The 13,478-nt window shown below is 38.4% G+C and overlaps 1 protein-coding gene and 1 pseudogene across 3 annotated transcripts in view; one reads left to right on the plus strand and one right to left on the minus strand.

The window, feature by feature from the left end:
- Positions 1 to 829: 829 nt before the first annotated feature.
- LOC123828541 lies at positions 830 to 1,497 on the minus strand (annotated as a pseudogene).
- Positions 1,498 to 8,782: 7,285 nt separating this feature from the next.
- The window catches only part of LOC123828471 (adhesion G protein-coupled receptor E2-like), a 30,026-nt gene continuing 25,330 nt past the window's right edge, over positions 8,783 to 13,478 (plus strand). For all 3 annotated transcript variants that reach the window (XM_045853482.1, XM_045853481.1, XM_045853483.1), the window contains exons 1-4: positions 8,783 to 8,920; positions 9,796 to 9,846; positions 10,107 to 10,229; positions 12,184 to 12,336. In XM_045853482.1, coding sequence (XP_045709438.1) covers positions 8,890 to 8,920; positions 9,796 to 9,846; positions 10,107 to 10,229; positions 12,184 to 12,336 — 358 coding nt within the window. In that variant the 5' untranslated portion in view covers positions 8,783 to 8,889. The remainder of the gene's footprint in view (positions 8,921 to 9,795; positions 9,847 to 10,106; positions 10,230 to 12,183; positions 12,337 to 13,478) is intronic.

Here is a 13,478-nt window from a genome sequence, read left to right on the forward strand (position 1 = left end):
AGATAATCTGAGAGGCAGCTACTTTCCTCTGACACGAGCAACAAATACCTTCATTCCTCCACCTTTCCTATAATTTAATAAATACTAAATCTCCTGTATTAAATATTTTACTGCAGAAATTCAGGGATTAAATGTATTTTCTTTTTTTAACTTTTTTTTATTGTTGTTCAAGTACAGTTGTCTCCATTTTCCCCCCACTGCTTCCCCACACCCCAACCATCCCCACTTCCCACCCTTGATCCTACCCCTCTTCGGTTTTGTCCATGTGTTCTTTATTGATGCTCCTGAAAACACTTTCCCCTTTATTATCCCTTCCCATCTCCCCTCTAGTTACTGTCAGTTTGTTCTTAATTTCAGTGTCTCTGGTTATATTTTTCTTGCTTGTTTGTTTTGTTAATTAGGTCCCACTTATGAAATCCTATGCAGCAGAAAGAAAGAAGGAGCTCCTACTCTTTGCGACAGCATGGATGGAACTGGAGAGCATTATGCTAAGTGAAATAAGCTAGGCATTTGAAAGACAAATACCATATAATCTCACCTATAAGTGGATTAAATGTATTTTCTACACTCACAGAACACAATCAGGAAACACAACTTTTTTGTAAAATAAACACCAAAGAAGTGGTTATCTATAATGTATTAAAAAAAACCCTAAGAGAATAGAACATGTAAATAAGATACTCACAAATATTTCTACAAATTGATAAAAGTGTTGTGATTTACTAATTTCAGTACTTTGAGCCATTAAAAATGACCAGCTGTCTAATCTGAAACAAGACACTGAATGTAGAGAATGTTTCTCAGCTGAAGAGTCTTTTAAGGGCCTATTTTATGTCTTTGTTTTTAAGACTGTGGTAAAAGGGTTCAGCATAGGTGTGATCATGGTGTATGTCACTGAGGCTATGGCGCTTGTCTTTAAATTTTGGGTAGCAGTAGAACCAAGATACATTTCAAGGCTCGTACGCCTAGAACAAGAAAACAACAGAGATGTGAGACCCACAAGTAGAAAATACTTTGTACTTGCCTCCAGCTGAGGAAATTCTCAAAACCGAGGTTATAATTCTATAGCAAGAGAAAAGGATACCAGTAAGTAAAATAAAGCCCAGAAGTCCAGTTGCAAAATTCATCACTAGGTCACTGAGGAAGGTGTCAGAACAGGCAAGTTGGACCATCTGATTAAAGTCACAGAAAAAGTGAGGGATTTCCATCTCTGTGCAAAAAGGCAGTCACAAAATCATTAAGCCCTGTAATAAAGACTCCAGAATACTCAATAACTACGATGACAGAAACAAGATGACACAGAGCTTGGGGTTCCAGATGACCATGTAGTGCAGGGGTGACAGATGGCTGTAAATGGGTCATAGTTATCACAGTCAAGCGGAAGTTGTCTAATCCTCCAAAAAGCAGGCAAAAATACATCTGTGTGAGGCAGCCTTCATAGGTGATGTCTTTGCTCTGTGTCTGGATGTTCACCAGCATCTTTAGGATGGTGGTAGAGGTTAATCAAATATAAAAAGAGGACAGGTTGGGGAGAAATAAGTACATGGTGATGTGGAGGTGGGAGTCAATGATAATGGCTGAGATAATTGAACATTCCCAATGAAGGTGACTTAGGCACATGGGTAGGAACCACTCAAAGAGGCAAGGCTGCAGTAATACCTCCTCTGAGAGCCCCAGAGGGATAAATTCTGAAACACCTGTTTGGTCTCTGGTTCCATGTTGCTGATAGAATTCACAGGGAAGAGACAAATACATGCAAATTTACACAATAATCAACATTTAACAAATAACAGAAGTGTTCTTACTTATCTTTTGCATACATTTTATTAATTCATATAAATTATCTATCAACATTAAAAGCATACTAGTGAGTGGTATCCTTTAACAGGGAGGAGGCTGGGGGCTGGGTGAAAAAAGTGAAGGGATGAAGAAGTCCTAACTGGTAGTTACAAAATAATCATGGGGATGTGTAATACAGCATGGAGAGTATGGTCAATAATATCATAATAACTGTGTATGGTCACGTGGGTACTTGAAATACCCAGGGATAATTTTGTAGCAAGGGTGTCCAACATGCAGCCTGCAGGCCACATGAACCCTGGGTGTCTGTGAATGTGGCCCAATACAAATTCGTAAATTTACTTAAAACATTATGAGACTTTTTTGTGATTATGTGTCACAATGTATTTAATATGTAACCCAAGACAAGTGTTCTTCCAGTGTGGCACAGAGACACCAAAAGTTTGGACATCCCCGGGTACATGATTGTACACTATGCTGTACATCTGAAATCAATACAAAATAGTGTTGAATGTAAACTGTGATTAAAAAGTAAAGTTTTATAAAAAGGAAGGGAAAACTCATTTTTACTGTTAATAATAGCTTGGATGGAATAGTCTAATAAGTCACACTGTAAATAATTTTTCATCTCAAATCCAACCTTTCTTCTTAGAATTCTCAGTTGAACCAATAATCACCTCCTTTATGGTTTACTTTAATAAATCCATGTCAAGAAATGACAGAATATAAACAAACAAGGATACCTCTACCAATGGGAAAGGAGAAGCAAAAATACTAGAGGATATGTTGTTGAAACAGGAAGGCCCCATCTTGAATGCCAACACCAAAGGAGACAGGTGAGAGCAAGAAAGTGTTTTAGTGCATCTGAAATTACCTCCGGCATCTGAGACTTTAACTCGGCAGAATTTCATGTCACCAGTCTTTCCTGTACTTGCTATTCCTCTGTAGTACCTAAAGTAACTACCAATAAAAACAGTCCTATATGTGTATATCATACCACATTCCTTAATGCTTTAAAAGATGCTTTGGAAGAGCCTGAGTTCATTGATGCAGTTTAGCCTATGTGTGATTGATGAAGTTAGACGTTCTTCCTATTTTTTAAAATACATTTTATTGATTATGCAATTACAGTTGTCCCATTTATTTCTCCTTTTTATTCCCCTTGGCCCTCTACCTGCCCCCCGCCCCATCACTCCCCCACCTTAGTTCATGTCCATGGGTCATATATATAAGTTCTTTGGCTTCTACACTTTCTATACTATTCTTAACCTCTCCCTGTCTATTTTCTACCTACCATGTATGCTACTTATTCCCTGTACCTTTTCCCCCATTCTCCCCCTCACCCTCCCCAATGATAATCCTCCATGTGATTTTTATTTCTGTGATTCTGTTCCTGTTCTAGTTGTTCGCTTAGTTCATTTTTTTTTTTAGGTCCAGTTGTTGATAGTTGTGAGTTTGTTGTCATTTTACTGTTCATAGTTTTTGATTTTCTTCATTTTCTTGATAAGTCCCTTTAACATTTCATATAATAAGGGCTTGGTGATAATGAACTCCTTTAACTTGACCTTGTCTGGGAAGCACTTTATCTGCTCTTCCATTCTAAATGATAGCTTTGCTGGATAGAGTAATCTTGGATGTAGGTCCTTGCCTTTCATGACTTCAAATACTTCTTCCCAGCCCCTTCTTGTCTCTAAGGTTTCTTTTGAGAAATCAGCTGATAGTCTTATGGGAACTCCTTTGTAAGTAACTGTCTCCTTTTCTCTTGCTGCTTTTAAGATTCTCTCCTTTTAAAGAAGAGATTCTCTCTTTTTAATCTTGGATAATGTAATTCTGATGTGCCTTGGTGTGTGCTTGCTTGGCTCCAACTTCTCTGGGTCTCTCTGAGCTTCCTGGACTTCATGGAAGTCTATTTCCTTTGCCATATTAGGAAAGTTCTTTTTCATTATTTTTTCAAAGTTTTCAATTTCTTGCTTTTCCTCTTTTCTTTCTGGCACACCTATGATTTGGATGTTGGAATGTTTAAAGTTGTTTTGGAGGTTCCTAAGCCTCTCTTCATTTTTTAAAATTCTTATTTCTTCATTCTGTTCTGGTTGAATATTTATTTCTTCCTTTTGCTCCAAGCCCTTGTTTTGAGTCCCAGTGTCCTTTCTGTCACTGTTAGTTCCCTGTACATTTTCATTTGTTTAACTTTTCATAGCCTTCACTTTTTTCTCTATTTTGCAACCATACTCAACCATTTCTGTGAGCATCCTGATTACCAGTGTTTTGAACTCTGCATCTGACAGGCTGACTATCTCTTCATCCCTTAGTTGTATTTTTTCTGAAGATTTGATCTGGTTTTTCATTTGGGCTACTTTTTTTTTTTTGTAACGACGTGTCTGTTATACAGTGAGGGGTGGAGCCTTAGGTATTTACCAGGGTGAGGCAACCCACATCACTGCATTATGGTGCTGCATGTGAGGGTGGTGTTAGAGAGGGAACAGTGCCACTTGCTCAGCTTTTGGCCAGCTTTCAATCACTTTGTCTGCTACCCACAAGCAAATTGGGCCCTTCTGGTGCTGATTCCCAGGTGGGTGGGCTTGTGTACATTCTAGGACCCTGTGGGTCTCTCCAATAAACTCTCCTGTGAAGCTGGGAGTTTATCCCACTGCGGCAAACCCCACAGGTTTTTTCAGTCAGGGATTTTGAGGCTTTATTTCCCTGTGCTTGAATCCTGGGTTGCATAGTCTGTCTCACTCCCCAGTTATTCCTCCCAGTTTATCTGCCCACTCTGCCAGCTGCCACCAGCCACTCTGTCACCCACCCTTGTCCTCCAGCTGCTGCCTTGCCAGGAGTCCTCTCCACCCCAGCTGCCCATCTCCACCCCTCCTACTGGTGTGGATGAATGTTTCTTCTTTAACTCCTTGGTTGTTGGACTTCCATACAAGTTTGATTTTCTGGCAGTTCTGGTTATTTTTTGTTTTTAAATTTGTTGTTGTCCTTCTTTTGGCTGTATGTGGAGGCAAAGTGTATCTATCTTCACCTCCATCTTGACTGGAAGTCAGAAGTTCTTTCTCTTATAATGGCAGGCAGATGGAGCCATTCATAAGACCTAGGGAAGAAGCAATTCTGTTTTCTATTATTTGAGATTAGGAAAGCAGACTTGAAAAGATGTAACAGAAGAATTTATTTTTTATTTTAAGTTACAATTGACATGCAATATTATTTTGTATTAGTTTTAGGTATACAGCACAGTTTTCAGACAATCACATACTTTACAAAGTATTCCTCCTGATATTTACAGTACCCACCTGGCACCATACATAGTTATTACAATATTATTGACTATACTCCCTGTGCTATAGTTTACATCCCCATACTATTTTATAACTACCAATTTGTACTTCTCAATTGCTTTACCTTTTTCACCCAGCCATCCATCCCTCTCCCCTCTGGCTACTGTCAGTCTGTTCTCTGTATCTATGAGTCAGTTTTAATTTTGTACGTTTATTCTGTTTTTTAAATTCTACATATGAGTGAAACCAGATGGCATTTGTCTTTCTCTGACTGGTAAGATTTTGTTCTTTTCATGGCTGAGTAATTTTTCATTGTATATATGTACCACAGCTTCTTTATCCATTCATCTATTGATGGGCACTTGGGTTGCTTCCATGCTTTGGCTATTGGAAATAATGCTGCAGTGAACATAGGGGTGAATATATTCTTTGGAATTAGTGTTTTAGGTTTCTTTGGATATATACCCAGAGGTGGGAGCATTTAGAGTTTATGTGGCTTTAGGTACTGAATTCCCAAGAGCCTTGGTGATAAAGATTCTTTTGTCTATCTGCTCTCTGAGAGATTTGATTCTTTGGAGCTAGGAAAGAAAAATAAAATTCCAGCTTGTGCCAGATTTGGCTCTGGATGTCTCCTTTGGCATTCTTATCCCTTTGGACTCTTTCCTCCCACTGGGATGCCACCTCTCACTAGGTATTGTCTCTAGCAAGCAGAGAACCTCATTAATAACTACTCCATTTATGATTCTAGAGGAAGATTCTGGATACACTAAAATATCTTCTTCCTTTTCCTGCCTGTCTTCTCTGGTATCAGCTTGCAGTTAGGGGGTTTCCCTTCTTGAATAGCATTTCCCCTTGTTATTTTTCTTGTTCTAATTTTTTTCTCATGTTGGAATTATCTGTTTACTCAACCATCAGGTTTTGCAGTTTTCTGGAAACTTTTCAAGCAATTACTGTAAGGTAGGCACTAAAATATATTCTGGGAATGAATAAGTAGTAAACCACTGTTTCTCTTCATAAGGAGCTCAGAGTCTAAACTTGGGACAAGATGTAAATAAGTGCAATATAAACATGGCACTGTAATCCTGCTACATGGATTCAAAAATTACCACTTCTTGAGGAGAATAATAAATTACTTACAGAAATCTATCATTATACTGAATCTAGAAGGGAGATAGGAGTTATTTCAAGTAGAGAAAGGATAAGTGCACACCAGGGAGAGCCCACAGAAGATTAAAAGTGGGGATTAATTAAACGGTAAGGTGAACTTAGAAAATGAAAAAATAGTTAGTAAAATATGAAGAATAATACAGGGTAGACAAAGAAAATTGAAATATGGGTCTGGCCACGTGTGAAGCAGCCAGATAACAGAGTCTTGTGTTTAGATTTTTTACTTTCATTTTATTTATTTTAAGTGGAACATAATCAACAAAACAAACAAGCAAGCAAAATATAACCAGAAACATTGAAATGAAGGACAAAATGACAGGAACCAGAAGAGAGCGGGGAGAGGGATAATGGGAGAAAATATAGGAAGGTCCATCAAGGGACATGTATAAATGACACATGGACAAAGCCAAAGGGGGTAGATTTGAGGGTGGGAAGCAGGGATGGGTGTGGGGGGGCATGATGGGGTGAAAATAAAGACAACTGTACCCGAACAACAATAAGAAAATAAAAAAATTAAAAAAATTTATTGTTGTTCAGTTACTGTTGTAACTGAACAACAATATTTCCCCCCCATTTCCCGCCCCCCATACTCACCCCTGCCCTACCCACCTCCCACATTCAATCCTACCCTCCACCCCCTGTTGTCTTTGTCCACAGGTCCTTTATACCTGTTCCTTGACTTGACACTCCCTCTTCTTTCCCCCATTATCCCCCTCTTCCCTCCCTTCTGGTTACTGTCAGTTTGTTCTTTATTTTTATGTCTTTGGTTCTATTTTGCTCACTTGTTTGTTTTGTTGATTAGGTTCCACTTAAAGGTGAGATCATATGGTATTTGTCTTTCATCACCTGGATTATTTCACTTAGCGTAATGCTCTCTAGTTCTATCCATGCTGTTGTGAGTGTAGGAGCTCCTTCTTTCTTTCTGCTTTGTAGTATTCCATTGTGTAAATGTACCACAATTTTTTGATCCACTTATTTACTTATGGGCACTTAGGCTGTTTCCAGTACTTGGCTATTGTAAATTGTGCTGCTATGAACATTAGGGTACATAGGTTCTTTTGAATTGGTGTGTCAAGACCCAGTAATTTTACTTTCATTTTATTAACGTGATGTGTCATATTGATTTTTTAATATTGGAAAGTATTTTTATTTTTTAAAAAAACTTTCTTTTTGATTTAGAGAATTTTTTATTGTTGATGCTATTACAGATGCCCCATTTGTACCTCCTTTGTCGCCCTTCACCCAGACCCTCCCACCACCTTCTGTGTCCATGGGCTATGCATATATGCATGTATGTTCTTTGGCTAATCTCTTCCAGTCAGCCTACACCCCTGCCCTCTGAGATCTGTCGTCGTGTTCCATGTAGCCATGCTTCTGGTTTTATTTTGCTTGTCAGTTTATTTTATTCATTAGATTCCCATATGAGTGAGATCATATATTATTTGTCTTTCTCTGATTGGCTTATTTCAATTAGCATAACAATCTCCAGGTCCATCCAGGCTGTTGCAAAGGGAAAGAGTTCTTTCATTTGTATAGCTGCGTGGTAGTCCATTGTGTAAATTTGAGATTTGCATATGTTGAACCATTTTTGCATTCCAGGGGTAAACCCCACTGGATCATAGTGAATAATCCTTTATTGTACTGCTAAATTTGGGTTGCCAGCACTTTACTGAGAATTTTTGTATCTATATTCATTAGAGATATTAACCTATAGTTGCAAGAAATATTTTTAACAATCAAAAGTGTAGTTATATAACTTACCAATTTAAAAATAAGATATAAGACTTTTAAGTCATGTAAGTGGGATATAAATACCAGCTCTGTTTATCTTGGGAGTCTGAAATGGAGACAAGTAAACAATTTTATGGAACTTAAGAAAATTAAAAGCAAAAATTAAGTAAGGTAATATAATGTTGGTAGAATAATGGAAATAACTAAATTTGCATGATTAGTTGCTTTTATGTATGAAAATATGAAGGATATTGTTTTTTAGGTATTTTAGTTGACCATATAATGTGTCAGGTGCTTTGTCTGTTTTATGTCATTGAATTCTCCTGACACCTTGGTGAGAATAATTATTCCCATGTTAAACAAATCCTAAGGGATGTGTGTGATATGATAAAATCAGTAACTGGAAATTCTCTCACCTTCCTATTACAACAAATTCTTGTTTAATGGGAATCACTAGAGTGAAAGCAATAGGGAAAAGCAAGAATGAAAAAGAGTAGCTCATATGACTCAAGAGCCAGGATGTAGAAGGCACTCAGTGAATATGAGCTAGGCAGTAGTCTTACTCTTTCTCAAACAGTACTGGATTGTATCAGGGCCCAAGGGCCAGCATATTTATTATACTACTGTAGAAAGACCCTCTAAGTAGAGTAGTATCAGTCTTTAGTCATCAGGAATTAATAAACATCAGAAAGAAGGCTGGCAGTCCAAATGGTAGTAATGCTAAGCAAAGAATAAAAAGCAGAACAGAAAGATCTGATAAGTCTAAATTCGGGGGGGTGAGAGGGGAAAAACCATCCTGGCTAGCTCTTTCCCAATTCAGTTCCTCTAAGGCACACATTATTTGCTTCAACTGGAAACATTGATTCACAGCTCAAGATAAAATTCCCTCACTGCTCAGACTTCATGTTTCTGCACAATGAGGAGCAGATATTGTGCATTTTATCCAAGTAGGTATAATTTAATGAAAACCATCTGAGTGTTCTTTATCCCTTTGGAGAAACTTCTGTGTCTTCTGCATGATTCTTAGCTTGCTGTTGCATAGTCCCTCAGAAGAGTAATAATAAAGAAGTGTAGTTTGTTTTGTTCTGTTAGCCTCACAGAGAAGGAAGTGGTTTGAACTTGCAGCCAGGGGAAAATTGGGGGCTTATTTTGGGGTCTCTCAATTTATTATCTATAACATTTTGCTATTATTACCTATAAATATTTTTGTTCTTAGAATATATCCTGAAAAGTAATAGGATGCCTGTAATTTGCTTCCAAAAAGTCCAGTGGGGGTAGGAGTGAGTAGAGGTGTAGATGAAACAAAAGTTGTCATACATTTATTATTGTTATAGTGGGGTGATTGATACACAGGTGTTCAGTTGTCTGTTTTTCTACTTTTTAGTATGTTTGGAATTTTCTACTAACAGTTAAAAAATTTTTGAAGATCCTGAACTGTAAATAACTAAGATTGGTATCTGAGTAAGACAGCCAGATCCAAGAAGTTTCTTCATAAGATGTATCTTGTAAAATGGATGAGAATAGATGATCTAGTATGTGTGCCTGTTGTTTTCTATCTGTGTAAATTTTGATCACTACACTAAAAGCCTCTTGCTATCAATGCCTGGGAGGCTTCTGGAAGATAAAAGGGAAAATCTTTCTTCCCTGGGGTCCTGTGGGAAAGTCCAGGAGCCTGTGCAGAGGGAAACACCAGGATGCTGCTAGAAGCCATGAAGCTGTAAAGGGATGGGGGTCCACTTCACCATGTGGTCAAAGCTATTTCTGTGGGTGCTCTGGATCTCATTTCTGAGTCATAGCCATGTCCTCTCTGTCTCTGTTTTAGGGCTCTGGGTCCTGCTAATATCATGGGGAACTATTGCCCGGAGGTCTGGAAGTGAGTATATTCAAACAAACCCCACCCACCACCTGGAGCCCAGGAAAGGAACTTGACACTAACAAGGACTTATCCTTGGGAATGGTCTTCTTAGGTTTTGAGAAAGTGATCCTTCTTTTTCAAACTTCCAGTCTATTACCAAGGGCTCTTGTTTGTATGAAGACAGGCATCTCTTCCCTTTCCTTCCTCCATCTCCTTGTTCCCAACTGGCAGCTGGCATCTTCTGAGGGAGCTCAGACCTAGATGTCCATTTCTCACAGCTCCCTGTGCTCGGTGCCCACGCAATGCCCATTGTCTCAATGCCACTTCCTGCTGCTGTGATCCTGGATTCACTTCTCTGTCTGGAAAGACCATCTTTAGCTCTCTCTTGGAAGTCTGCACAGGTAAGAGGCTGAGGTAAAATAGAGGGGGGTATCAGAAATTTGGGGGCATCTAAAGTCCTCAGTTCTTAAAGTAGCATTAAGATTCTTTGCCAAGGGTAGGAGAGAGGAGTCAAAAAGCAGGGCACTCAGTTCTCATGGTCAGGGGTATAGTGTTCAGAGCTCAGGTTTCAGAGCTGGCTATCTGAATTCCAGCTGTATTACTGACTAGCTGTGTGAGTCCGGGTAATTTGTCTCACTTCCTGGCATCTCAATTTCCTTATCTGTAAATCAAGGATAATAATAATATCAACTCATCTAGTTGCTTTAAATTAATGAATACATATTAGTGGAATCCATGGAGACAGAAAGCAAAATGATAGGTACCAGATGCTGGGGAAGAGGGGAATGGGCAATGACTAATTAATGGTGATTACTTTTAGAGAGATAAAAATGTTTTGGAACTAAGTAGAATTGGTGGTTACACAGCATTGTGAGTTAAATACAACTGAATTGTTCAGTTTAAAACAGTTGATTTTGTTATGTGAATTTTCATCTCAATTAAAAAAGATAAATTAATAATGTAAAAATAAGACACTGCCTTTCACCTGACAAGTCGATGCATGTTGTTGTTGTTGTTGAAGTGTTGTTGTTATAAATTGGTCAAGGGTAGAGGCACCATGGCAAAGGAGGAAACTCTGGCGAGGACCACACAACAACCACATATTTGCAATGTTCCACCAACTCTAGCACTTGTTTGCAGAAAAGTCCATGTAAGTCAGAATCTCAGTTCCTCCATCCAAAAATAACCACTGTAATCTCTTGCCAGTATGGCCATTTTCCATCTGTACAGCACAATTTCTGAAATTAAAATTAACTTAAACCACATGCTATCTAGATGATACTATTATTATCCCCCACTTAGGAGGAAACAGACTTTGGGAAGTAGCTTGCTCAGGCTCACCCAGCTGGTTGTACACTGGAATTCAGACAGGGTTAATATGAAGATGAGGAAGCTCTTAAACAATGTCCCATAAGAGGCTCAGAGCAACTCCTTGAAAAGTAAATAGAAAGAAGGAACTCCTACCCTTTGCAACAGCATGGCTAGAACTAGAAAGCATTATGCTAGGCAAAACAAGCCAGGAAGTGAAAGACAAATACCATATGATCTCACCTTTAATAGGAACCTAATCAATAAAACAAACAAGCAAAATACAACCAAAGACACTGAAATTGAGAACAGGCTGACAGTGACCAGAGGGGAGAGGGGAGAAGGGAGGGAATTTCAGGGGAAAAGGGTGAAGGGTTTGCAGGAAGAAGTATAAAGGACACATGGACAATAATGGAGAGTGGGGTGTGGAAACAGGAGGAGGTGGGGAGGGCTGGGGGGGTTAGCGGGGGTGGGGTAAAAGGCAGAAAACTGTACTTGAACAACAAAATAAAGAATTTTAAAAAAGTAAATGAGAAACCTTGGGCCTTGAGAGGTGAAGTAACTTGTCCAAAGCCACACAGCTAGAAAGTGGGAGAACATGGACCACATCTCAAACTACAGTTTTCTGAGTTGACCATGAGTTAAATAAAATATGAAATATTCTTACTATGGAATATTCTATAGGCATGAAAGTTATCTATTATTTTGATATGAAACAGTTGTCACAATATATTTCACAATCCTGGAAGAATTTGCATAAGCCTAAGCTGTGCTGTGATTCCATGGGAGGTGGGTATAGATGAAAAAGTAATGATCCAGTCTTAATGATTGGTGAAGCTGAGCAATAGGTATATATTCTCCCCTTTAAAAATTGTTTCAGTGATTGCATATCTGTGTTCCTTGCATATTCTGCTTTCCCAGTTTTCTCCTGCAAACACATTATTTTGTTTAAAATGAAAACACAATGAGTAGAAGCATTTAAATCTGGTTTCTACAAATTCTAACCAGAATTTTGGCCCATCCTAGCTGTTCTCACTTGTGTTTCAGATATCAACGAGTGTGGTCCACCATTATACGTGTCTTGTGGAAATTTTGCAGATTGTCATAATGTGGAGGGAAGTTATTATTGTGAGTGCATTTCTGGGTACGAGCTCGTTTCAGGGGGCACCAAATTCAAAAATGAGACAAACACTTGTCAAGGTAAGTAGTTACCCATGTCATGTGTTCCCTTTACCTGTCTCCCCATGCCACTCTCACACTCAAGTTCATCCAGTCAGTTTTAAGACTCTCTTGGAACAGTTAATTACTAGATCTGAGAGCCCAGGAGAAAGCCCACTTGGGTCTATTTAGGGGCCCATTCCTCCCATTTTCCATTCTTGTTCAGACTTGCAACTCCATGTTAGGGTACATTTAGAAAGTTCTTTATAGCAATATAATATGCAATAGTTAAAGATTGGAAACAAATGACATGACATTCAGTAATGTATTATGGTAGAACCATACAATCATAAACTTAAGAACTTTTTCATGACTTCTTTTTTTCTTTTTGGTGGACAGTTCTATGAATTTTAATGCATGTTAAAAACTTGGGTTACCACCACCATTAGGATCCAGAATAATTAGTTCCATTATCCCAAAGTGCTTCCTCATTTTGTCCCTTTATAGTCACCCTTGCCTCTATCCACTGACAACCCTTAATCTGTTATTTTGCCTATAATATTGTCTTGAGAATACCATATAGAAACAGAATAATGCAGGGTGTTTGAGTCAGGTTACTTCCAGTCAGTGTAATGGTTTTGAGGTTCATCCAGTAGTTCCAATAGTTCATTTCTTCTTATTGCTAAGTAATATTTTATTATATGGCCATACCACACTTTGTTTAACCATTCACTCACTGAAAGACATTTGGGTCACTTCCAGTCTTGGATGATTATGAATAGAATTAAATGAGAAAGCTCTTGATAAACTAAATTGAAATGCTTCCCAAGTTCTGTTTTCAAAATTTTTGAAGTGCTGCAGAATTGTTCCTATAGTATGCCAATAGCTTTTCTTCTCCCTGATCTTCCTTTTTGTTCATCTCCAGCGTTTCTTTATAAATACATTTTTATCTTAAAACTCTTCAAGTCTCTTTTAGTAGTATTAAGACAATAATTTCATCATAGGTATGGTTTGATTTCCTATCACTGCTCTGGGCTGCACTCCAGGGCCTGCAAATAGAACTGGGAAGGATAGCCCCATATCCTGGAGTTTCCTCTTCAGTGGGCAGAGAGACCTGAAGACAAGGGCAACATAAATCAAAGGGCATGAAAAGGAGTAGTGTCTGTGCATAAACCACCCACTTC

This window comes from Phyllostomus hastatus, unplaced genomic scaffold (assembly GCF_019186645.2).
Source record: "Phyllostomus hastatus isolate PE091 unplaced genomic scaffold, TTU_PhHast_1.1 phas_contig_98, whole genome shotgun sequence".
NCBI lineage: Eukaryota > Metazoa > Chordata > Mammalia > Chiroptera > Phyllostomidae > Phyllostomus > Phyllostomus hastatus.